This window comes from Triturus cristatus, chromosome 2_1, assembly GCF_964204655.1.
Source record: "Triturus cristatus chromosome 2_1, aTriCri1.1, whole genome shotgun sequence".
Taxonomy (NCBI): domain Eukaryota; kingdom Metazoa; phylum Chordata; class Amphibia; order Caudata; family Salamandridae; genus Triturus; species Triturus cristatus.
In genome coordinates, this window is record NC_140581.1 from 359,588,410 (window position 1) to 359,616,215 (window position 27,806).

General features: G+C 43.8%; 1 protein-coding gene across 1 annotated transcript in view; it reads left to right on the top strand.

Annotated features, from left to right (window-relative positions):
• The window catches only part of LOC146864198 (granzyme A-like), a 175,566-nt gene extending 148,563 nt beyond the window's left edge, over positions 1 to 27,003 (top strand). The window contains exon 5 of the mRNA XM_085631289.1: positions 24,209 to 27,003. Coding sequence (XP_085487415.1) covers positions 24,209 to 24,364 — 156 coding nt within the window. The 3' untranslated portion in view covers positions 24,365 to 27,003. The remainder of the gene's footprint in view (positions 1 to 24,208) is intronic.
• The last annotated feature ends 803 nt before the right edge of the window (positions 27,004 to 27,806 follow it).

Genomic DNA, 27,806 nt, shown 5'->3' on the forward strand with positions numbered 1-27,806 from the left:
GTTGCACCACTGAAATGAGCATGGGTGCACATGTGGCACACATACATGCCCTAAGGACATGTGTGTGCACCACATGCCACTTTAAAAAATGCAAAAATATGCATTTTTGAAAGAAATCGCAAATTACCACCAACCTGTAGTTGGTGGTAATTTGCGATTCCTTAAGGCCAAATTGCACTTTTTTGGTGCTTCTTACATTGCATTTAAGGAATCGCAAAATTTGCGATTCCTTAAATGCAATTGCAAAATAAGGAATCGCAAATTTAGCGATTCCTTATTTTGCACGCAGATTTGCCTTCCTACATACCACTTAGCAAAATTGCGATTGCAAACGCCGAAATTCGGCGAATTTCGGCGTTTGCGATCGCAATTTTGCTTTCTACATATGGCCCCTAAGTATGTGTAAGTTTCTGTAGAAGTAAGTGTGGTGGTGTGTGTATAACTGTATATGCAAGTAAATGGATGTTTGATTCTTTATTAGCATGAGTGACTATGTGTGTGAGTAACTCTATGGATGAGTGGCATTGTGTAACAGGATGTATAGGTGTGTGAGTACATATGATGAGTAAGTACATGTATGAGTGACTGTATAGGACTGTTGGTGAATGAGTGGATGTGTATGTGGATCTTAGAATTACTGAATAGGTTGTTGTAACTGGTATTGGTATGTCCATTGTTTTGAACATTGCAGTTTCTATTTTTGAATGTGTGTATCAAAGGTTATATTAGGGGAAGAGGAGGTCTGCCACTCTATCACAAGGATGATGTCATCAGTGATGTCATTAGTGATGTCATATGAGATGTCATCAGTGATCTCATGAGTGATGTCACTGACCATGTCATGAGTGATGTAATATGTGACGTCATCAGCAGTGCATTACGGGCGCGCGAGTTATAGTTAGCTGAACTAACTATAACGGGGGAATTTCAATGGTTTTGTACGAGTGAAAAGTCCAGCTAACTATAACGCCCCTGAAACCTATGCTAATTCCTAACTATAACGTGCCTGAAACCTATGGTTTTTTCTGTGAATTTCAAAGGTTTTTTAAATGCTAATTTCTAACTATGCCAACAGAGATAGGACATGTGAAGAAAGAAGAAAAAACGCACAGAAAGGAAAAAAAGATATGCAGAAAGAAGCAACAGAAGTCCTCAAAGACGAAGAAAAGTGCAGGAAGAAGGATAACGTGCAGAAAGAACAAACAGAAGAGCAGAAAGAAGCCTTGTTGCAAAATCATCCTGTACCCTCAACTTTTTCAGACGGATACTGGTGGTAACTGAGTCTGACTAACCAGTCCTAGAGCCAGTGCTATGTTAAAAGACACTCAGAATACAGTGAAAACACCTACATACACTAGGGAACACTATGCGTTGGGGTCCCCCTGTGATCAGCATGACCTCCTCTGTAAGCCCCTAGTATATAATAGGGCAGGGGATTAAAACTACCTCTTAAAACGCGCCACAGGGCGTGTTTGCACACGTCACCTCAGGCCCCGTCTCCTCACTTCCCCACTGTGTAAACACGCCCTGTGGCCGTTTTAAGTTGGGAGATTAAGTCCCCTTGAATCCTGAGGGTCCCTAGGGTCCAACTAGACCACTAGGTACCTCCAGTAAGCGCCACAGAGCTGCGTTGCAGAGAGATGTAAAAAGGGGCACGGCCTAGGCCACCTCTCTGCAACGCAGTGGAGTGGTGCTTACTGGAAGCACCTGGTGGGCTAGTTGGCCCCCAGGGTCCCTCAGGATTGAAGGGGAATTATTTCCCCAACTTAAAACGCGCACAGGGCTTGTTTGCACACGTTAACTCAGGCCCCGTCCCCTCCCTTCACCACTGTGTAAACACGCCCTGTGGCCATTTTTAGTTGGGAGATTAAGTTCATTTGAATCCTGAGGGTCCCTAGGGTCCAACTAGCCCACTAGGTACCTCCAGTATGCGCCACAGAGCTGCGTTGCAGAGAGGTGTAAAAAGTGGCACGGCCTGGACCACCTCTCTGCAACGCAGCTCAGTGGCGCTTACTGGAAGCACCTGGTGGGCTAGTTAGCCCCCAGGGGCCCTCAGGATTGAAGAGGAATTATTTCCCCAACTTAAAATGCGCCAGAGGGCTTGTTTGCACACGTTAACTCAGGCCCCGTCCCCTCCCTTCAAAACTTTGTAAACATGCCCAGTGGCCGTTTTTAGTTGGGAGATTAAGTTAATTTGAATCCTGAGGGTCCCTAGGGTCCAACTAGCCCACTAGGTACCTCCAGTATGCTCCACAGAGCTGCGTTGCAGAGAGGTGTAAAAAGTGGCACGGCCTGGAGCACCTCTCTGCAATGCAGCTCAGTGGCGCTTACTGGAAGCACCTGGTGGGCTAGTTAGCCCCCAGGGGCCCTCAGGATTGAAGGGGAATTATTTCCCCAACTTAAAACGCGCCATAGGGCGTGTTTGCACACGTCACCTCAGGCCCAGTCCCCTTCCTTCCCCACTGTGTAAACATGCCCTGTGGCCGTTTTTTAAGTTGGGAGATTAAGTCCCCTTGAATCCTAAGGGTCCCTAGGGTCAAACTAGCCCACTAGGTACCTCCAGTAAGCGCCACAGAGCTGCGTTGCATAGAGGTGTAAAAAGGGGCGTGGCCTCAGAACACCTGTCTGCAACGCAGCTCCCTGACGCACACTGGAGATACCTGTTGGGCTAGTTGGCCCTCAGGGACCCTCAGTATTGAAGGGGAAATAATTCCCCAACTTACAACTGTCCAGGGGGCGCATTTGCAGAGTGCTGCAAGGAGGGGGCGTGGCCTCCAGCGCAATGCCAGTCTTTTATTTTTTAAGAAGGAGGGCTGTGTGGCCCCCCTTCTTTTTCTAATTCACTGGCCCTGAGGACCCCATCCCCCAGGGCCTGCACCCTAATTTTTTTTGTTGAAAAAAATAAATTTGGCCCTCCCAAGGCCTTAATCGGCCCCGGGGACCCCAACCCCCGGGTCATGGCCTTTTTTTAATTTAAATTATTTAGGAGGGGGCTGCGTTGCCCCCCTCCTCAGGCCACTTATGGCTCCGGGGACCCCATCCCCCGGGCTGGCCTTTGTTTTCTATTATTTTAAAAATGTATATATTTATAGCAACACCTAGGACATGCTGGACAAACTGTATGTACCTATCACCAAGACGATTTGTGTGATATTCATTAAAATGCGACTATGCATAGGATGAATCCACATGGAATGTATTTACACCGCTAGTGAAGCTCTGACGTGTCTGACGCCCTACCGTGCCTAATCCCGGCCCCCCTGCCGGTGGGTACTCTCCAGGTAGACACCCTTGTCGTTTATTTATACAAACATCGGTAGCTATTGACGGGCACATGTAATATACAAGCACACCAAGCCATTCAAAGGGGATTCGACAAAAATTCGACCAAACTATGCAAGCAACCTCCCTCACGGTTAATAAAACACACATCCACCGCCGGATGTGTAATACTCTTTATTTTACTCTCTGGAAAGGAGACGGACCTCACTTGAGAGTCACAACATGCTCCTGGCTGAGCCCAATGCTGTGTTACACCCACCAGTGCCCGCCGATTTCCTCACACCTCTGTGTTGTATTCCACCAGCTAGTGCGTATGCTATGACACTCTCTAGCCCATGTGCACTGTAACACCACCCCGTGAATATGTCATGCCACACTTGCCTACGCACGGGTTATTTTGCCCCATCTAACGTGCCTTCCTCGATGCCTATGTTATAACGCACAGTGCTATGCCATACATATTACAATCTGGGATCCATATCTTTGTCACATTGCATATGCAGCGTTACACTCCCCAGCACATATTTTATATTACAACTTTAGCGACTAGTTAGGTTACACAACCCTGCCCTGTGCATATTACACTCCAAGGCGCATATCGCATAGCCTGTGCTATCTCGCGCTCTCCAATGAATCTGTCATTGCGCACAATGTATTGCATATTATATTTCACGCCCCGGTTCATCTTATATCACACTTTTTGGTGCATAGTTTACACCATATACTACATCTAGTTTTCATTTTCAATCGTGCTCTCAGGACTATGTTCTATATAACCCTGCGTCCACCTACCCTTTTCACGGGCATTACATTTTGTGATGGGGGTGGAGGGTCAGGGGGTGTTTCTGCCAAGTGAGCCCGGAGTCACAGTCACAAACGTCCTCTTCTTCCTGAATAAAAGTGAGATTATGCTGCATACTTGTTCATATTTTAAGTAGTTCGCACAGACACGCATTTTAAAAACAATAAAGTTCCTAATACCCACCTTCTCTGAACAGTTAGCTTGCTGCCCCATCCACCTCCTCCCTATCCTCTGTTGTCTGAATCCATGGACTAGCCTCCTCCCTCCTGCCATGCATGGTCTGATGTGCTGCCACTGCCCTCCATTTAGCATGATGTACCAGTCCACTCCTCCTGCCCTCCATTGCCCAATTCTATGGCCCATCATTGACCTCCTGCTTAGCCTCTGTGCTTAGCTTGCTGCCCCTATTCTCCTTCCCCCTGCCCTCCGATGTCTTTGTGCATGCCCCTGCTCCATCCTTTTCCCACTATGTTCCATGGACCTGCCACTCCTATCTACTCTGAGTGTTCTGTTGAGCTGCCACTCCCCTCCCACCTGCCTAGCATTGTCAGATGACTGTAACCTGTCCCTGCCTGTCCACATGCCATGCCCCTATCCCCTTCCTCCTGTCCTCCATGGTCCATTTTACTGCCACACCCTTCTGCCCTCCCTGATCTGTTGTGCTGCAACTGCTTCTCCTGCCTGCCCCGCGCGGTCTGTTGTGAGGCCCCTTCCCCTGAACTCTCTTGTCTGTGCCCAGGTCCTGACCCTCCCTTCTATCCTCCATTGCCCTTTGTGCATGCCCCTGCACCCTCCTTCTTGCCCATCATAGCCATTGTGCTGCCACTAACCCTCCCGCTTGCCATGCATGGTCTTCTGTGCTGCCATGGCCCCTCCCACCTTCCCTGTGTGGTCAGCTAGCTGCCCCTGACCCCCTCCCACCTTCCCTCCATGGTCTGTGTGTATGCCACCATAGTCTCTTTGTTGCTCTCCATGGTGTGTCTTGTTTCTAGTGCCCATCCTGCCTGACCTCCATGGTCATCTTGCTGCTCCTGCCCTGCCACCTTGCCCCCAGCCCTCTGTTTCCATGTGCAGACCCCCTATTCCCTCCCTCCCGGCTTGTCTTTTCCATTGTACTGCCCCTGATCCGTCCCTCCTGCCCTTTATGGTCTGTTATGCTGCAGCTTTCTCTCCTGTCTGTCCATTATGGTCAGCTAGCTACCATTGCCTCTTTCCCATCTGTTCTCTGTTGTCCATGTGCATGGTCCTGTCCCCTCCCTATTGCTTTCTATGGATTGTGGTGCTGCACTCCCGTCCCGCATGCGCTGTGTGGTGTATTGTGCTGCTGCAAACCCTGATGCCTGCCCTGTAGGGTCAGTTTGGTGCACCTCTCCATGTCCCTCCTGTCCTCTGTTATCCGAGTCCATGTCCCTACCCCAATTCCTCCTGCCTACCATGATTCAATATACCATACTTGCGAACATTTTGAATTTGGTAAGAGGGAGATTTTGAAAAAAAACTGGGGTATTGATTTTCCCCTTTGAGTTACATTGAAAAAGAGGAGATTGTAGACAAGAGACAGATCAAATAAAGCCCATTTGAGCTTAAAAACATTGGACGTTTCCTGGCTGAAACGGGTCTGTTGGCATGTATGGTTGTACTACCACTGCCTCTTCCTTCTGCCCACAATGGTCTATTATATTGCCACAGCCTCTCTTGCCAGTCCTGTATTGTTGGTTTGTTGCCCCTGCCCCCCTTTCCACTGCCCTCCATAGTCTGTTGTGCTGCCACTGCCCTTCCTGCCTGCCCAGTGTGGTCAAATTGTTGCCTCTGCACTCTCCTACCTGCCTTCAATTTTCAGAGTCCGTGCCCCTGGCCTCTGCCTCTCAACAGTATCCCAATGAACAACTAGATTGCTAACATTCTATATTTATTACAAAAGAGTGGAACGCCTGACGTCATCTTGATGTAATCAAAACTGTAATACCTAGAGTATTTCCTTTAGAAATTACATATATGAGAGGGTCTTATTTGCATCAAAATTATGGTTAGTGCTCTAAAAAACTAAAATGAGGACATATTTTCTGAGTTTTCAAATAGCGACAAAGAACTTTTAAATTATTTGTAATCTTTATGTTTTTTTATCCAGTTGACCACTTGATTAAATGTTGCACCTTGGTGAGAGGATGTGGTGTTACTTCCAGAGCTGCAGACTTTGCAACTGGAGAACCAGGTTGTAGTTTCTGCTTCAGCTCAACATTCTGTGGTTGTGGTCAAATCACTTAATCTCCCCATGCCTACAACCAAAATGAATTTGATCTTGTGTGATGTAACCAATGCTTATGTAAAGCATTCCAATACCTGACAAGTCTGCACTATATAAAACTGCAAATACACAAAAAATAAGTGTTTTGCACACTTCTGTCATTGGGCTACATGTGGGCTACATCTGGGTGATATTTGTGCTGCATTTAGGCTCTTTTGTGTCTGGTGGCCATCTTGGGAGATTTATTTGTTATGAAGTTTCCTAATTTCCTCATTTACTGCAGTCTCCTCAGTAGGAAATACTTTCAGTTTTTTACTTGGTTCCATCAAGAAGGCATTCAGATGTGTCACACATTTGCCATAAATTCTGAATGTTAGCACTCTAGTTGCTCATTAGATCACTGTAGTAAAGCTACTGCTCACCAGGGAAGTCTGCTGCTGGTATTCAAAGTGCATGTTTCAGTCTGCATGTCAGAATTTTTTTTATGACATAGAAGAGGATTTGAGAAGTCAAAATGTGCCCTAATTTTTCTTTCTGCAGCACTAATCATAATTTCTATGACAAAATGAATCCCCTCATTGTGTTCCTTTATAAATTAAATGTTTTAAGTGTTACCACTTTATTCCATTCAAGATGGCTTCAGGTGTGCCATACTTTTGTCATAAGTAAGACTGTTAGCGCTCTAGTTGTTCGTTAGAACACTCTGGGACATTCTGTCATTGGGCTATACTTGGGCTACATCTGGGTGATATTTGGGCTACATTTGGGCTCTTTTGTCTCTGGTGGCCATTTTCTGTGACTTATTTGTTATGATGTTTCCTAATTTCCTCATTTACTACAGTCTCCTCAGTAGGAAATACTTTCAGTTTTTTACTTTGATTCCATCAAGAAGGCATTCAGATGTGTCACAAATTTGCCATAAATTCAGAATGTTAGCACTCTAGTTGCTTATTAGATCACTGTAGTAAAGCTACTGCTCACCAGGGAAGTCTGCTGCTGGTATTGAAAGTGCATGTTTCAGTCTGCATGTCAGAATTTTTTAATGAAATAGAAGAGGATTTGAGAAGTCACTCAACATGTGCCCTAATTTTTCTTTCTGCAGCACTAATCATACTTTCTATGGCAAAATGAACCCCCTCATTTTGTTCCCTTTTAAATTAAATGTTTTAAGAATTACCACTTTATTCCAACCAAGATGGCTTCAGGTGTGCCATACGTTTGTCATAAGTAGGACTGTTAGCGCTCTAGTTGTTCTTTAGAACACTCTGGGAAGCTGCAGTAGAACACAAAGGAATCAACTGACAGTCTCTGCCCTTGTTGGATGTACATGTTTTACTGAGAATGTCAGACTTCATTCTCACATGACTGAGAAAGATAATGTGAATTTACAGAAAATATGCTCTCAGTTAGCTTATAGATCACCTTCCAAACCTCTGTGGGAAAAGCATGAGAAAATAGTTTTCTCTCAAACATGATTCATGATATCACAGCAGAAGGCTTTTTCACATGGTAAAATCACCTTAGAACACACCACAATTCCTAAAATGAGTATGGTACCATCAACAAATGATTTATAATGTAACTAAAGTCTTAAAACCTTCTATTAACTGCAATGCTTTTTTAATGAGGTGCTATCATGTATATTGGTCCCAAGATGGCTGCCAACACTTCTTGGATGAAGTGCTGACAGCCAATCAGATGTCACGATGAGATGTGTGGTTAGGCTCCGCCCAGATATATATGTGATTTTACTTTTGATTTTCTCAGGAACTACTGAACGGATTTACACCATTTAAGCAAAAGGCACATGCCTGACCTGAGGACTACCTCTTTGCCAAATTTCAAGTAATTCTGGTCAGCCGTTCAGGCTGAACCTTCGACTAAAGGTCCTATGGGAAAATGCATGGGGAAAATGTGTTTTGGGACCCCCTTTTTTCTCAGCCCCCGCTTGACGAATCACCCCGAGACTTTCAGGGTAGGAGCTGAGCGGAGCACCCCATTAGTTTTGAAAATTTCACGAAGATAAGTCAACCGGCGCCAAAGTTATTCAAAATAGAATTTTCAGATTTCCTATGGGAACTCGGTCCTAACTATAACTATCTACTGGCGACCGCCAGTAAATAATATATATATATATATATATATATATATATCCAAATGTATCCGCAAATAAGCAACGCACTCTCAGTAGCAGTAACGAGTAACGAGTTTAATTCACACTGTTACGCGTTTCGGGAGTCGCGCTCCCTTGGTCACACCAAGGGAGCGCGACTCCCGAAACGCGTAACAGTGTGAATTAAACTCGTTACTCGTTATTGCTACTGCGAGTGCGTTGCTTATTTGCGGATACATTTGGATGGATAATTGCCGGCGGTAGCTCTACCGGCTTAACGCACCACCCAACCACGGGCGAGATCCCCAGGAGGAGCTGATTCTGTTTACATATATATATATGTTTACAAATAGCACTGTCTCTTTGGGAACTTTTTCCTTATTAATACGAATAATGATGGACTGATGTACCTCTTTTTTGAATACTTTGTATCGTTATATTTTACAAAGTGACACTTGTCTGAGGAAAGACTTGTTTAACAACAGTATTTCTTTCATGTTAATTGTTTTGATTGGTTGCCAAGTAATCAGGGGGTGTGTATCATGTGCACGTAATCAGCTTATAAGCAGTGTATGTGAACTGGGTTTGACACAGTGAGCAAGGCGGACTTGTTCGCCGAAACGCGTCTGAGCCACAGCTTTTTTGAAATAAAGCATTTCTTTAAGATTCATCCCACGGAGTCAGTGCCTGATTCGTATGCATGGAACCCGGTTTGGAGCTAATATTAGAGGCGTTCCGGTGCCTCTTACACTGACCCACCTTGGTTTGGCGCTTTCCGTTGCCGGAGTCAAGTTTTGGAGTATCTTTGTGTGCAAGGAAAATGGAGAGCCCCCCGCAGCCGGAATCTCGGAGTTTGGTACGCGGTTTGGATTGCTAAAGTGGGAGTGTCCTGTTTCTCGTGAATGTCGGAGGGCAGACCGGGATACAGGCAAGCCCATTGTGTGATTCACTGCGGTATCTCAGACTCCCACAGGTGGCTGATGGGAAAGGTAGTCCTGTAGGTTGTCATCTACGGGCTGTGGGTGTTAAAGACAACAACTATTTCAACAAGCAATGGCCGAGGATTGGATAAAGGACCGCGAAGAGGCAGCTCTTGATATTTTTAGCAAAAAGGAAAGCCAAGATGAAACGCCGTCAACCAGCGGCAAAACGCAATCGCCGACAGGTGCGAATAATACGAAAAAATTACTCAGTGAATTAGAGAAGCTTCGGAGACACGAAATAGCCAAATGGTGGGAATGCACATCATTGAAAAAATACCTCGAAGTGAATCGTATTCCGAGGGGTTTAAGGATTTTAGTAGCGCCAACTTACGAAAATCCAGATCCCGCCATGTTACAGGAGTGGGCTGATAATAGTGCCCAATCATCTCGCAACATGTTACAAATCCTCATTAAATTCGCTACAACGGACAGAGAGAAAATTCTCGTACGAATTAATGAAATATACAAAGAGCTTGAAAAGGTAATCAACCAAGATGAAGTCAACAAAGGTCTAGCGGAGATAAAAAACCGTGTTTTGTAATATGAACAAATAATTAAAGAAAGAAAAGCCAGTAAGTTTCAGCGTGACAGAAACGACTACTTACATGGTAGAATTTACACTTTCTCGAGACGTTTTGAAAATATACGTCGCCAGGAATTATCGAAAACAATGGCGGGCCCTTCAAGTCAATGGGAACCAAGTGATACGGATTTGAGTTCAGAAGTTGAATCCGAACCTGAAGCAAGTGGCACCAAAGAACAAGGACATCAGGCACCCACACCTATTCAAGAACTCGGTTTTTTACGAGTCGAGCGTTTGATGAGTCTACGCCCAAGACCCCAGAGACAGGCGTACCCATCAAACAGGGCTCAAAATCAAGGAACAGAAGGAGGAAAAATCGCCGATGGGGCAAACAAAACTCAGCAAAGAAACGTATACAGACGGAACAAGAGGAAATGACAAACAACAAAAGAAAACCAGACAATACAGTTGTAAATTTAACCAACATGGCTTTGACTCCGGATGAAGAAAAAATTCTTGCTTTAGGATTATCGTATTGCAAGACAACTAATTTTGATTACACCCAAACAAGAATAGACCTTTATCAATTTACACGAAAATTGAAATTGCGTAAACATTTCTTTAATACCAAGGAAAAAATGAACACGAAAGACCAAGGAGCAATTACCGAGCAAGAACCAGAGAATCTATCCGCAGCGGATTCAGCCTTTTTCAAAGACATGGCGGAACTCGAGCAGGAATGTTTAACACAGGTACCTAGCTTGGATGTAACAGGAACAATTTTTGATTACAATGTATCTGCATCTGTGTCAACACCTTTTCGGCCAAAATCTATTTTTAATCCTCTTATGCCAAGGGACAATATCGATATTTTTGCAGATAAAATGATTCAGGAACTTAGAGTTTTGGCAACTGAGAGTAGCAATACATTTAACATGTTGAAAAACAAATCACCAGTTGGATATTCAAAACAATGCAAAAAATTAAAGCACGTTCCGATATCGTGGTACGTTGGTCCGACAAAGGAGGGAATATCGTACTTTGGCCCCTTGATATGTACAACAAGGAAGCTTTGAATCAACTTTCAGACACGAACTGCTATGTACGGATCAGTGCCACTAACATCATCAGTACTAAAAAAAGATTCCATGGATGTTTATATGAATGGAAACGGAATGGGTTAATAACCAAAAAGGAACTTGATTTTCTAAAGAATGACTATCCTGTGACACCGCAATTATATTTGCTACCAAAAATTCATAAAAATGCAGAGTGTCCTCCCGGCAGGCCAATCATATCTGCCATTGGGAGTTTATTTGAAAATACCAGCAAGTTCATAGATTTTTTTCTGCAGCCTTTTGTACGTACTTTACCAGCTTATATCAAAGATACTGGCGATTTTCTTACCAAGATTTTTGATTTTAAATGGCAAGAGGATTATTTGTTTGTTACACTAGATGTACAGAGTTTGTATACTAGTATAAGACATCAGGACGGCATGAGAGCTACCAAACATTATTTGGACACAAGAGATTCAAGTTTACATGAACATACAGTGATGTTGTTAAATATGGTGGAGTGGTGTTTAACCAACAACATTTTTTTGTTTGACAGGCTTTTATACAAACAGGTACAAGGTACAGCCATGGGTACTTGCTTCGCCCCCAGCTATGCGAATTTGCATATGGGCTGGTGGGAGGAGCGAGTACTCATGACACAGTGCAATACTCAAATGTGTGAAAATGTTGTTGTATATCAACGTTATATTGACGACATCTTTATTGTGTGGAAGGGCAGTGAGTCGAGTGCCATTGATTTTGTGAATGTGATCAATACCAATGATTTAAACCTTAAGTTTACAGGCACTATAGACAAGCAGTCCATTGTGTTTCTTGACTTAGAACTTTACACCATGAGAAACCGTATACACACACGTACACACCGCAAACTGACATCAGGGAATGACATCTTACATGCTCAGAGTTTTCACCCTGTTAAACTCATTGAGAGCATTCCCTTTGCCGAGTGCCTCCGTATGAAGAGGAACTGTAGCACCACTGAGAGCCTTACTCTAGCGACAAACAATTTGTGTACAAGACTCAGGAACAGAGGCTACAATGAAAAGACTCTTAAATTAGCCAAGGAGAAGTGTCAAAATATCCAAAGAAAAGATCTTCTTTTCAAGAACAAGGGCCAAAAACTAACCTTAGGGGAAACAGCCCAACAGACACCCAGGCTAATCATTGGCTACAACAGTTTCCATCAGAGATTCAGACAAATTCTATACAGACATTGGCCGATAGTAAGATTTGACCCTGTTATAGGTCCTTCATGTGCTAAGTTCCCCCAGTTAACTTTCAGGAGAGCTAAGTCCATGAAACAGGAACTTGTATCAAATGCTCCTGTATCCAACAAAGGTACCAGCTGGCTAAAAACCCAAAGAGGATTTTTTAAGTGCACTAAGTGCAAAGCCTGCCAGTACGGAATCAACACCAAATCTATCGTGACCCCTCTCAGAAAAACTCCCATTGAGATCAGGGAGCACTTCACGTGCAAAACCGAATTTGCGGTGTACGTACTACGCTGTACATGCAACAAGATGTATGTTGGCAGCACCATTCACCCGGCACATGTCAGAATTCTGCAACACTTAAGGGCAATTAACAACAAAGATCCGACATACCCAGTTGCTCGACATATCAACAGAGTACATGATGGCAGGGCAGAAGATTTGGTATATTTTGTGGCTGACAGTATTAAGAAAAATGTCAGGGGTGGAAATAGACAACTTGCACTAAGAAAGTTAGAGTCACGATATATAATCCAATTAGATTGTAAGATTCCTAATGGCTTGAATGCCGACGAAGCATTAAGTGTTCATCTATAAATTCTAAACTGCTTTTTCAAAAAATCCTTGTAACAATCCTTTGAGTCTTAATCCAGTTTTTGTTTATTGGTTTAGCTAAATTGTTTAAAATACGTGCTCAGTAAGTCCCCCTATGCTAATATATGGCAACTATAGAAAAATACCATGAGGCTTCATTGTTTTAATTGGTCATCAACACTAGATTTTCTAAACAGTGCCTTATAGAAATGCCCACTTGGGCTTTATTTCAAATGTTTACAAATAGCACTGTCTCTTTGGGAACTTTTTCCTTATTAATACGAATAATGATGGACTGATGTACCTCTTTTTTTAATACTTTGTATCGTTATATTTTACAAAGTGACACTTGTCTGAGGAAAGACTTGTTTAACAACAGTATTTCTTTCATGTTAATTGTTTTGATTGGTTGCCAAGTAATCAGGGGGTGTGTATCATGTGCACGTAATCAGCTTATAAGCAGTGTATGTGAACTGGGTTTGACACAGTGAGCAAGGCGGACTTGTTCGCCGAAACGCGTCTGAGCCACAGCTTTTTTGAAATAAAGCATTTCTTTAAGATTCATCCCACGGAGTCAGTGCCTGATTCGTATGCATGGAACCCGGTTTGGAGCTAATATATATATATATATATATATATATATATATATATATATATATATATATATATAGAAAATACTGGTTGCCCTGGATGAGGAGATCACACCAGAAGGGGTATCGCACACAGCAGACGGCAGCAGAGACCTTCAGCCAGCCCTTCATTCCCCAATAGGTGACTGCCATACGCGTTTCGAGCATGTAATGCTCTTGTTCACTGGCTCTTTGCAATGCACCAAGGACAGCAGTTTAAAGTGGAAACAGCATTTATTGAGATAAATAGTCCCGCCCACATAGGCGTCAGCGAAACAGGGCATGATGGTATATGTAGTGAAGCCCATCGTAGCCTGGACACAGTTCCATCAAAAACCTGGTTAGGTACCGCTTGCCCACTTGCAAAGTTCACTGTAAATGTCTTACCCAAGTGGGTTTGAAGAATAGTAGGACCACTTCCAATCCTGCCAATAGACCCGCAAACCAGGCCCCCTTCAGTCCAAGCAGCGCTCGGCAATTCGAACGCCAAGGAGCCGCACCGCAGCGGCGGGACCTCCTCGCGGCTAGGCAGGCCGCTACACAAAGAAAATACAGGTTGCCCTGGATGAGGAGATCACACCAGAAGGGGTATCGCACACAGCAGACGGCAGCAGAGACCTTCAGCCAGCCCTTCATTCCCCAATAGGTGACTGCCATACGCGTTTCGAGCATGTAATGCTCTTGTTCACTGGCTCTTTGCAATGCACCAAGGACAGCAGTTTAAAGTGGAAACAGCATTTATTGAGAAAAATAGTCCCGCCCACATAGGCGTCAGCGAAACAGGGCATGATGGTATATGTAGTGAAGCCCATCGTAGCTTGGACACAGTTCCATCAAAATCCTGGTTAGGTACCGCTTGCCCACTTGCAAAGTTCACTGTAAATGTCTTACCCAAGTGGGTTTGAAGAATAGTAGGACCACTTCCAATCCTGCCAATAGACCCGCAAACCAGGCCCCCTTCAGTCCAAGCAGCGCTCGGCAATTCGAACGCCAAGGAGCCGCACCGCAGCGGCGGGACCTCCTCGCGGCTAGGCAGGCCGCTACACAAAGAAAATACAGGTTGCCCTGGATGAGGAGATCACACCAGAAGGGGTATCGCACACAGCAGACGGCAGCAGAGACCTTCAGCCAGCCCTTCATTCCCCAATAGGTGACTGCCATACGCGTTTCGAGCATGTAATGCTCTTGTTCACTGGCTCTTTGCAATGCACCAAGGACAGCAGTTTAAAGTGGAAACAGCATTTATTGAGATAAATAGTCCCGCCCACATAGGCGTCAGCGAAACAGGGCATGATGGTATATGTAGTGAAGCCCATCGTAGCTTGGACACAGTTCCATCAATGATGATGATGATGTTTAGCGGCTAGCCTGGCCGCGAGGAGGTCCCGCTGCTGTATTGCGGATCCACGGCGTTCAGGAACTTTGAGCGCTGACAGGAACGAAGGGGACCTAACTGCCGGGATGATATTGGCAAGAAGGGAAGCAGTTCTTCATTTGCTCCATGCCCACTGGGGTAAGATATTTTTGTGAACTTCTCAACTGGGCAGCGATTTCCAATCGGATGTGAATGGAACTATGTCCTCAGTAACAATGGCATCAACTACAAAGACCATAAGGCCATGTTTTGCTGACGCCCACATGGGCAGGACTTTTTGATTTAAATAAAGTTGTTTCCGCCTCAATCTGCTGTCCGGATTTTGTTGAGCAGAGCCAGTGATCAAGAGCACAATGCTCGAAACGCGTTTGGCAGTCACAGCAAGTGGACACTGAAGGCTGACTGACATTCTTGCTGCCGGTAGCTGTGTGTGTATACTCCTCCGTGTGTGACCTCCTCATTGGGGCAACTCGTGGTTTATGATGTTTAGCGGCTAGCCTGGCCGCGAGGAGGTCCCGCTGCTGTATGGCGGATCCACGGCGTTCAGGAACTTTGAGCGCTGACAGGAACGAAGGGGACCTAACTGCCGGGATGATATTGGCAAGAAGGGAAGCAGTTCTTCATTTGCTCCATGCCCACTGGGGTAAGATATTTTTGTGAACTTCTCAACTGGGCAGCGATTTCCAATCGGATGTGAATGGAACTATGTCCTCAGTAACAATGGCATCAACTACAAAGACCATAAGGCCATGTTTTGCTGACGCCCACATGGGCAGGACTTTTTGATTTAAATAAAGTTGTTTCCGCCTCAATCTGCTGTCCGGATTTTGTTGAGCAGAGCCAGTGATCAAGAGCACAATGCTCGAAACGCGTTTGGCAGTCACAGCAAGTGGACACTGAAGGCTGACTGACATTCTTGCTGCCGGTAGCTGTGTGTGTATACTCCTCCGTGTGTGACCTCCTCATTGGGGCAACTCGTGGTTTATGATGTTTAGCGGCTAGCCTGGCCGCGAGGAGGTCCCGCTGCTGTATGGCGGATCCACGGCGTTCAGGAACTTTGAGCGCTGACAGGAACGAAGGGGACCTAACTGCCGGGATGATATTGGCAAGAAGGGAAGCAGTTCTTCATTTGCTCCATGCCCACTGGGGTAAGATATTTTTGTGAACTTCTCAACTGGGCAGCGATTTCCAATCGGATGTGAATGGAACTATGTCCTCAGTAACAATGGCATCAACTACAAAGACCATAAGGCCATGTTTTGCTGACGCCCACATGGGCAGGACTTTTTGATTTAAATAAAGTTGTTTCCGCCTCAATCTGCTGTCCGGATTTTGTTGAGCAGAGCCAGTGATCAAGAGCACAATGCTCGAAACGCGTTTGGCAGTCACAGCAAGTGGACACTGAAGGCTGACTGACATTCTTGCTGCCGGTAGCTGTGTGTGTATACTCCTCCGTGTGTGACCTCCTCATTGGGGCAACTCGTGGTTTATGATGTTTAGCGGCTAGCCTGGCCGCGAGGAGGTCCCGCTGCTGTATGGCGGATCCACGGCGTTCAGGAACTTTGAGCGCTGACAGGAACGAAGGGGACCTAACTGCCGGGATGATATTGGCAAGAAGGGAAGCAGTTCTTCATTTGCTCCATGCCCACTGGGGTAAGATATTTTTGTGAACTTCTCAACTGGGCAGCGATTTCCAATCGGATGTGAATGGAACTATGTCCTCAGTAACAATGGCATCAACTACAAAGACCATAAGGCCATGTTTTGCTGACGCCCACATGGGCAGGACTTTTTGATTTAAATAAAGTTGTTTCCGCCTCAATCTGCTGTCCGGATTTTGTTGAGCAGAGCCAGTGATCAAGAGCACAATGCTCGAAACGCGTTTGGCAGTCACAGCAAGTGGACACTGAAGGCTGACTGACATTCTTGCTGCCGGTAGCTGTGTGTGTATACTCCTCCGTGTGTGACCTCCTCATTGGGGCAACTCGTGGTTTATGATGTTTAGCGGCTAGCCTGGCCGCGAGGAGGTCCCGCTGCTGTATGGCGGATCCACGGCGTTCAGGAACTTTGAGCGCTGACAGGAACGAAGGGGACCTAACTGCCGGGATGATATTGGCAAGAAGGGAAGCAGTTCTTCATTTGCTCCATGCCCACTGGGGTAAGATATTTTTGTGAACTTCTCAACTGGGCAGCGATTTCCAATCGGATGTGAATGGAACTATGTCCTCAGTAACAATGGCATCAACTACAAAGACCATAAGGCCATGTTTTGCTGACGCCCACATGGGCAGGACTTTTTGATTTAAATAAAGTTGTTTCCGCCTCAATCTGCTGTCCGGATTTTGTTGAGCAGAGCCAGTGATCAAGAGCACAATGCTCGAAACGCGTTTGGCAGTCACAGCAAGTGGACACTGAAGGCTGACTGACATTCTTGCTGCCGGTAGCTGTGTGTGTATACTCCTCCGTGTGTGACCTCCTCATTGGGGCAACTCGTGGTTTATGATGTTTAGCGGCTAGCCTGGCCGCGAGGAGGTCCCGCTGCTGTATGGCGGATCCACGGCGTTCAGGAACTTTGAGCGCTGACAGGAACGAAGGGGACCTAACTGCCGGGATGATATTGGCAAGAAGGGAAGCAGTTCTTCATTTGCTCCATGCCCACTGGGGTAAGATATTTTTGTGAACTTCTCAACTGGGCAGCGATTTCCAATCGGATGTGAATGGAACTATGTCCTCAGTAACAATGGCATCAACTACAAAGACCATAAGGCCATGTTTTGCTGACGCCCACATGGGCAGGACTTTTTGATTTAAATAAAGTTGTTTCCGCCTCAATCTGCTGTCCGGATTTTGTTGAGCAGAGCCAGTGATCAAGAGCACAATGCTCGAAACGCGTTTGGCAGTCACAGCAAGTGGACACTGAAGGCTGACTGACATTCTTGCTGCCGGTAGCTGTGTGTGTATACTCCTCCGTGTGTGACCTCCTCATTGGGGCAACTCGTGGTTTATGATATATATATATATATATATATATATATATATATATATATATATATATATATATATATATATATATATATATATATATATATTTTCACTGAAAAAACCATAGGTTTCACACATGTTATAGTTAGCGGAAATTTTACTGATAAAAAACCAGTGAAATTCCCCCGTTATAGTTAGTGTAGGCAACTATAACTCACGCGACCGCAATCCTCTGCTGATGCTAATACTGTATTTAGACACTTATTTGCCCATGTCTTCTTCCATACATTTTTAGCTATACATATATTTCAAATATTTTTTTTTCATAAAGACACATATGTCATCAGCAGAAGATTGCGGTCGCGTGAGTTATAGTTGCCTACACTAACTATAACGGGGGAATTTCACTGGTTTTTTATCAGTAAAATTTCCGCTAACTATAACATGTGTGAAACCTATGGTTTTTTCAGTGAATTTGCAAGGTTTTTTAAATGCTAATTCCTAACTATAACGTGTGTGAAACCTATGGTTTTTTCAGTGAATTTGTACGGTTTTTTAAATGCTAAGTTACTTTACGCCATTCGTGGCGTGCACGCCCACTTAACGCAGTTCGTTCCGTGCACCGCGCGCCCACTTTACGCAGTTAGTGCCGTGCACGCACGGTGGGCACGCGGTGCGCTACGCGCACCGCGTGCCCACGTTACGCTAGATGGGCCATGTACGCACGATGCGCTTCGCGCACCGTGCGCACATGGAGGACATATGATGCACTTCGTTTTGAAAGGTAATATTTTAATTTTTCGTAATTTTTATAAGCCATGCACAAATGGTGCCCTTCGGGCACCATTTGCACACGGGGTGGAGAGAGTGTTGTTAATTTTTTCTTTTATTATTTTTGTTTAAAATATTGTGGTTTTTCACACCTCAAATAAGCCAAGCACATTTGGTGGCCTGCGGCCACGAAAAGCACAGGGGGTGGGGAGAGTGTGGATAGTGTTTTTTTTTTTTACATTTTTTACCGTACGCGTACGGTAAGCGTAATCGGCGAAATTAGCGAAAAAATAAAAATTGCATTTTTGGCCTTGGGGGGTCTTTGGGGACTCCCTCAACATGGCTATGTGTGTGGGAGCTGTCTAAACAGCCCCTTTATATGTTTATTGGTTTTATTTAACAACCTAGCTCTCAGTGCGAGAGAGAAAATGGCGGCCGCCGCTTCCTGGTTTCGGCTGTTTCGAATGTTTACTAAGATCTAAGAGCCAATCAGAATCGCGCTCGCGCACGCCACCGTACGCGTACGGTAAGCTTACGGTAAGCGTACCGTAAGCTGGCTCAGATATATATATTGATTTAAAGGCTATTTTCTCAGAATCTACTGAACAGATTTACACCAAACCTACAAAAGGCACTTCCTTGACCTGAGGACTACCTCTCTGCCAAATTTCTAGTAATTCTGTTCAGCCGTTCGGGCTGTAGCCCTGTCTAAAGGTCCTATGGAAAAATGCATGGGAAAAACGCGTTTTGGGACCCCCCTTTTATCTCAGCCCCCGCTTGACGAATCCCCCCGAGACTTTCAGGGTAGGAGCGGAGCGTAGCGCCCCACCTATTTTGAGAAATTTGCGAGGATTCGTCGACCGGCGCCAAAGTTATTCAAAATAGAATGTTGCGGATTTCCTATGGAAAAGGGGTCCTAACTATAACTACCTACTGGCGACCGCCAGTAGGTAATATATATATAAATATATATATATATATATATATATATGTATATATACATACATTTAATTGTACATTTTTAAATATTTATAACATTTTCAAATAAATTAAACATATTAATGTATTAATTGTTTTAAAGTGAATATGCATATATATATGTATTACATGTTATATATGTATGTTAAATTTTTTAGAATAAATATATTTCTTATATTTATCAAAATGTACATTACATCTAAATCTTTTTTAAAGTTAATGTTATTATTTAATTTATTTAATAATATTTTTTATATATATAAAAAACTATATTTTGTACATCGATATTTTTTACATTGATATTATTTTTTCAATATTTTTATACTTACAATTATAAAGATAGGATGTCGAAATTTTTTACATCAATATTTATGTCTTGATATTAGTGTATGGTAATCGATATTCTGTCAATGAACCGCATTCAACCCAGATCTGTGACTGGGTGTGAGTGTTTGAAAAATTTCAGCACTCCGTCCATTCTCTCCTTGTATTTGATTTGTTCGCCCTAAGTTGGCAGGGTATGCCCTGACGTGGGTCCCTTGCTCACTTTGCCACTGAATTCAAGTTAGCCTGGCTGATGAGGGGTGTCCCTAAATGCTTGTTTCCGGTCAAGGGAAGACATGGCTTGGCAGTTCGGACTGGACTATTCCCATGAGGCACAGGTTAAAGACTGATTTGCATAGAGCTGTGTCTGAACTGGGGTGGCAAAGTGAGCTAAAGAACGATGATGGATTCATCCCAGATCTGTCACTGGAGGTGAGTGTTTGAAAAGTTTCAGCACTCCGTCCATCATCTCCTTGTGTTTGCTTTGTATTGTAAATACGGCGCATCTATGGTGACGCAAAGGGTTCGTACGCAGGCGCAGTGAAACTGAAGCATCTTAACTACACCTTCTGCCACCCAACAGCCAATTCACTCAGTTTTGCTGCAATGTGCCCCAAGTGTTCATGTAGACCCAGTAGCTTGAAATCAAGGTCAGTAATCTCCTTACTGAACTGGGCAGGTATCCTTCCAACAGCCTTGTTATTATTTTAGAAATCAACAAGTATTAGGTTCCCAGGGGGTGTGGGCTTAGCCAGGTTGGTTATCTCATTTCCATTTGATGCGGGGCGGCGAGATATGTTCCGCAGCCTGCGTATTAGGGAGAGAAACACATTTATCAGTGGAGCACCCCCTTCATGGATTCCACAGCAGATAAACTAATTAGGACACTACAGACATTAGGAAGAGTGGCTAATGGTAGCTGTTTTTCAACAAGAAGAATTTCTTTATCTAAGGTCCTCACTGCCTTTTGAATGGACCTGTCAAGATTACCAGTTTTTTGGGCGGCAGTCCCGTCAATATTGAGGCCTAATTTCTGCTTACTCACCCTGCAAAAATGAATATCAAACAGCTGTCTGTGGTAAAGTCTGGTGGGCACAAAGGGGAATAAATCACCCAAGACTGGCAAACGATAAAAGTCAAAAGAAAGAGATAGCTAAAGGCCAATACCGGTAACAGAGCACAGTACCTTTAGAGAGCAGACCCAAGGGAGTGGTCCAGACCTCCGCCGGGGCCTGTCAGATGTAGACTGCCCTGCCCTTGAAACAGGCTTTGCCCAGGCAGCACACGTTTAGTGCCCATCCTCTGTTAGGGCCAGTGAATCTCATAGTTTTCAATTCACCACTTTTACAAGGCTTTTTGCGGGGGAACGCCCACCTTGCATACATTATAACTAGGGCAGGTATAATGTGGCGCAGGGGTTTACAAAGTGACACATCTGCCCAGATGCGTCACTTTGTAAATAGAGCACAACATGGCACATTTTTTACCCACCGCTGCGTCACGAAAAGTGACACACCGGCAGCACAAAAGTGTTGCAATGCCTCATAAATAAGGCCCTCAATCATCATATAGGCGCTCTCAATTCGCGTTTCAGTGACTGAAACCTTTGGAGATTTGAGCAACTCCTTACTAGGATATTTAAGACATGACTTCTGAAAGTAAAACATGTGCCTGAACCACTATGCTCACAATGTCACTGCGCAGTCACATCTCTATTGTTAAAAATAACTATCCCCTGACGTGAAATAGAGGAGTGTGTTTGTCCACAGGCTAAGATATGCTTGAGCTCACTCTGTCATTTGTCGAAACATGAAGCTTGTGAATCTGCCCTAATGCACATGTAGGATGATATCTATCAGATCACCGGTCCTTAGTGGCCACCCTTAAGGTAGTGCTGATCATTTGTGATTGGTGCTTCCTACTACAATAATTTAATATAGCTTCAGGGTTTACTTGTACTTGGACATGAGAAGAACAGAATGGAGATTGGTGATGAACACTTTTTTTCCCCCTGTATTACATTATAATATTTATATAGAACTACAAACCCCTATGTCATGCATCAAGACTCATTTTCAGATGGATAGCACGAGAAAATGTTGGGGAGTGCATGGTTGGTATGTTGGTGTATTGTGATCCTCTGTGGGAAGTGTTTTTGTGTCTTGTGTGAGCAACCAGAGAGGGTCTCCTATTTTGGGGGCACAACGCTTTGAAGGGTGATGGAAAAGGATGTGTGAGAGACAGACACACATTTTATAATTTTAGATAGGTCTAAGATTATGTGCAGCTATACAGCACTAGGGTAGCCATGTGTTCATTGGAGTGCTGTGTGTGTATAACACAAAAAGAAGGTAATCAAGATGAGGGCTAGAAATTCAGATTACATTTGCAGGGCAGAGATGCCCAAAGGGCAAGAATGGAATTCATTGCAAGAGGTGTATAATTCACCATTTTATAGGCCATTTTGTCGGCAGGATTATGCACAACATTAACATATGGGTTTGATATTCAATAGGGATGGTTCCGCTTCTAGTAACATGCAGGTACTACCAAGATATATCTGGTTGTCTCTGTGTCTATGACAAGTACATGTGGAAGAAAACTGACAGATGACATTGGAAGAGGTTGAACAATGAAATGGTGGTAGTATCAAGACCTCATCAAGAGGACCCTTCTCTGTTCTGAATACTCACTTTAACAAAGATGAATCAGGAGTGGGCCTTTAACAACCTATATATCCTGAGGTAGAAGGGCTATAAGGCTATTATACATTCCACTCAGTAAGGGTAGAATATTCTAAATTCAAAAGGGAGAAACATAAAGGCAAACATTGGAATGTTAGAGCAGAAGGCTTATACCAGACATTATAAGCCTGGAGCTACTCCACTGTCCTCAATGGAGCTCCAAACATTCCAATGTCTTAACATGCAGGGGCAGATTTACAAGAATCTTACACATCTATAGAGATGCGTCAGTTTCCCTGCGCCAGCCTGAAAAACCCTTGCGCCACCATGGATGCGTCTTATTTACAACACAGCGCACCATGGCACAAGGATTGACAGATGCGTCTGAAATTCTGATGCATCTGTTGGCGCAAAAGTCACACATTGCTGGAGTCGTGTCAGAAGCACGACGCAACTCCAGCAATGCATGTTAAGGCCTATTCTCACTACACTGCGTCACTCCTTATACCCACTTCAAGCAGGTGTAAGGTTTTCACGCAGTGGCATCCTAGAAGTGGTGCAGGAATGCCTATTCCTATTATGCTGTGTCACTCCTTACACCCGTTTCAAGCAGGCGTAAGGTTTTGACGCAGTGGCGTCATAGAAGTGGCACCATGAAATTTTGTAGATATCACTACGTCACTTTTACGAGGCTTTCCTGCGTGGGAACGCCCACCATGCATACATTATACCTGATGCATCACGTGGTAAATTGGCTGCATTTTTTACGACACTTCTGCCTCACAAAAGTGATGCAACGGTGGCGCAAAAGAGTTGCAAGAGGCTTGAAAATCTGCCCCACAATATTTTGTAAATGTTTACAACTTACAACGTGAACTTCATCTTCTGACTCCTTTCATAATAATCTTACCTTTCAGGGTACAGCTTAATTATCTAAATGAAATATGCTTAACAAAGATCCACTGCTTCGTTGCATGATTTTGTTTCTAAGGCAAACGGGGGCATCTCACACAAAGTTGTAAAACTATTTCACTCTTCCCTTAAAGAAAAAAAGTCAGACCATTTGATTTTGGGAATGTTTTTTAAAAACTGTGTAGAAAATGGTGTCTCTATTACACTGGATTCATGGCAGACACATCATGAAAGTCTACCAAGCACACATCTATCCGTAACAAGATATAGTGCTGGTTTCTGAGAGGTAGCAATGCCCTTGAAAGATTGAGATAGACATCAGAGCCAACTCTTCTTTGATTTGGGGTTTCGATTTTGTGGTGCCCTGGACTTAGTCTGCATGTCCTGTTTTCAAAATCCATTGGCTGTCAGTCCAATGCTTTGCTCTCTATAGAAGATATTAACCTGCTAATCAATTTAGGACAAATACACCCAGGCTGAAATGGATTAGGTGCAATGGCAATTTTGAAGTCTAGGAGATGCATGGAAGCTATTAATTTTTGATGAATTATTTCCAAATGTTTTTGTTGATTCCTGCAACTAACTAGTTAACCATGTTGAGTAATTGTCCATCTCAAGCAATTCAAAATATTGACAAATGATTGGTGTAAAGAAAAGTTAGTCTTTCTGAATGTTACTAATCCTTTCTACCTACTTCAGCACTTTATATTTTTCTTCCTAGGGAGACTCCGGCGGTCCATTGATCTGCAATGGAAAACTCCGAGGCATCACCTCATTTGGACCTAAAATTTGTGGTAAAAAGCAGCCCTCTGTGTACACGCTTCTCACAGATGACTATCTGAACTGGATAAGGAAAATGACGGGAGGAGATTCATAATGGATTCATAATCCACGCTTACCTCCCAACAAGAACCAATAGCCACCACTGAACACTGTCAAACAATAGCTAACTTTTTCACTGACAAAATAGCCAAAATTGATTGCTCCCTGTTTCTTGAGATTACCTCCACAATCCAACCTACAGACTCCACCAACACCGAACTCCCTCTACCAAAGAATAACGCTAATTGGTCTGATTTCAAACTCTCGACAGAAGATGAACGGTTCAAAATTATTGCCAAACTCAAACCCACATCCCACTTCACAGACCCTCTGCCCTCAACTTTTGTTCCGAAACTCAACCACATCATCATCCGACTCTGGACCAATTCATAAATGCCTCTCTATTATCAGGCCTTGTACGAGCCTCCCTCCAACTCAGACAATTCACTATCATGCTAAAAATACCCGACGCAGACTCAAATGGTCTTAACAGTCTCAGACCCATCACCAATCTCCCTTTCCTAGCCAAAACACTGGAGAAATGTGTCCTACTGCGACTTAATCAACACATAGAAGAATTCAACCTCCAGGATACCTTCCAATCAGGATTCAGGAAAGTCTGCAGCACCAAAACTGCTATACTCAATGTAACAGACAACATCACAAGGCCCTGGATGAAGGCGACTCCGCCTTTTAATCCTACTTGACCTCTCAGCGGCATTGGATACAGTACACCTCCCGGCCTTACTGGAGACCCTCCAGAAAGGCAATGGTATCAATGGCACGTCCTGATATGGTTCACGTCATATCTTCAACATCGCTCCCAACAAATACAAATTGACAGATGTTTCTCGAACCCTGTATCATTAGCTCAAAGAGTACCTCAAGGTTTAATGCTCTCACCAGCCCTATTCAACCTCTTCATGGAACCCCTCACAGCTATCCTAAACCAAGCTGGTATCAAATATCACCTATATGCCGACGACACACATCTCTACTACAGAATAAAATCCCTCAGCGACATAAACCATCTTAATGCTATTCTAACCAATATTCAAACTTAGCTTCTGATAAATCACCTGAAACTTGACCCTAACAAGACTGAACTCCTAATCATCTCCCCAAAGAAAAGTCCCCTACCCATCTCTGAGTGGCTCAAAAACTTGGATTCACTAAACAGCCCTTTCTCACTATCCAAATCTACTAAATCCCTAGGTATCACCCTAGATGCAAACCTATCAATGAAAGATCACATAAAAAACACTGACAAAGGTGTATGCTACACCCTAAAGCATCTAAAAAAAATCAAACAGTTTATCCCACCTGAACATCTTAAAACTGTGGTTCAATCACTAGCCCTCTCGAAACTTGACTACTGCAATGCCACCCTAACAGAAACTCCCAAAAGCCACCTCCAGCCCCTAACCACAATCCTCAATGCGGCTGCCAGACTCATCACAGGAACCAAACGCTTCAACCACATCTCCACAGTTCTCAAAATTCTCACTTGGCTCGCCATCGAAGGAAGGAGCATCAACAATACTGCATGTATCACCCACAACCGTCTCCATACTACAACCCCCAAATATCTAAAATCTAAACCATCGCAAGCAGGAAAAAGCCGGGTTCTGAGAAGATCCAACTCGCTCCTCCTCATACCCCCTATACTAAAAAGAAAAAAGAAATTCATCCCAGTCATGCTCCTTCTCTGTAAATGCCCCCAAAATCTGGAACTCAGTCCCTGAAGAACTACACTGCAACCCTTCCTTCTCCTGCTTCAAATGAGACCTCAAGTCTCTACTACTCACCAAGGGGCAGATTTACAATGCCCTTGCGACACTTTTGCGCTGCTATTGAGCCACTTTTGTGATGCAATGGCAGCATAAGAAATGCGTCAAATTTACAACGTGACGCATCTAGGGAGATGCGTCACATTGTAAAGCCCTGCGTGACATTATACCTGCGTCAGGTATAATGTATACAGGGTGGGCGTTCCCATGCAGGAAAGCCTCGTAAAAGTGACGCACTTAAATCTACAAGAATTCACTGTGTGACTTTTAGGACGCCACTGCGTCAAAACATTAGGCTTGCTTGAAGCACGTGTAAGGAGTGACGCAGTGTATTGGGAATAGGCCGCAACACGGGTTGCTGGAGTTGCGTTGTGCTTGCGACACGACTCCAGCATTGCGTGACTTTTCTGTCAACAGATGCGTCAGACTTTCTCACTCATCTGTCAATCCTTGTGCCATAGTGCGCTGTATTGTAAATACGGCACATCTATGGTGGCGCAAGCGTTTTTCACTCAGGCGTAGGGAAACTGACGCATCTATACAAATGAGTCAGTTTCTTGTAAATCTGCCCCTAAGAATCTCAGCTAGAGCATGCAATTACTTACGCCTCCCAAAGACCGAACTCTCGTGGACAAATCCTGTAGGATTCCTTACCAGGCTAACTCAAACTCATTCCTCCTCCCCAACACCCAATGACTTTATTGAATTATATTACTATGCTCTCAATGTGGATGCTTTAATACTCTGTGCTGCTAAATTTCTGTATATGATTTCATGCGATGCCTTTTTACCTATCACCATGTAATTGTGTAAACGTATTCTCTAAATATGTAAAGATCTCTGTTACCTTTGAGTCGAGCCAGTGCTATAGAAAACTCAAAAATAAATAAATAATAATAAATAATGTAAAGTTTTTGTTCTGTGTTTAGTGCTAAGATGTAACATGAGTAGTGTGCATTTAAGGGTATATCAATAACACCTTATTATGTAGATAACTTCTAAAGCTGATAAAAGTGATGTTTGGTGAACATGTGGGATCAAATACCATGTACTCTAAGACATAAGCATATTGCAACTGGTTGAGGAGATTCTGAGATAATATAGATGAGCAAATTCCCTTTATAGGGTAGTGGAATCTGATGTGACTTACAATGTCCTTTTAAAGTATCACAGAGGGTACTTTGGGGCATATTATCAAGAAACGGCGTTAACATTATCGCCGCTTTGGCGGCAGAAAACTGCCGCTAAAGCGGCGATAATGGGCTTGATAATATGCCCTTGAGAATTCCCATAGAAGCCCATGTTCTGGTGTCAACATGGGCTTCTATTGGAATTCTCTGCGGCATATTATCAAGCCCATTATCGCCGCTTTAGCGGCAGTTTTCTACCGCTAAAGCGGCAATAATGTTAACGCCATGCTTGATGATATTTTGTTCCTTATAGCACATGCTAGCCATCACCATCAACTTCCTCACAACTGTGATTTTAATTCTTGGTGTCTTACCTCTCCTTATTTAGGACATCATTTAGTTGTTGGTATACTGAAAATAAATGCAACAAAATTGCAATTTGTAGCCCGGTGCAGACACATGTAAAGCATTATAATGTATGTCATTTTCAAAAAACAGAAATAGGTTGCAATGTGTAGTAAGATATAGATATATTCTTGCTTTTTGTACAATAAAGAAACATATTGTCATAAATATT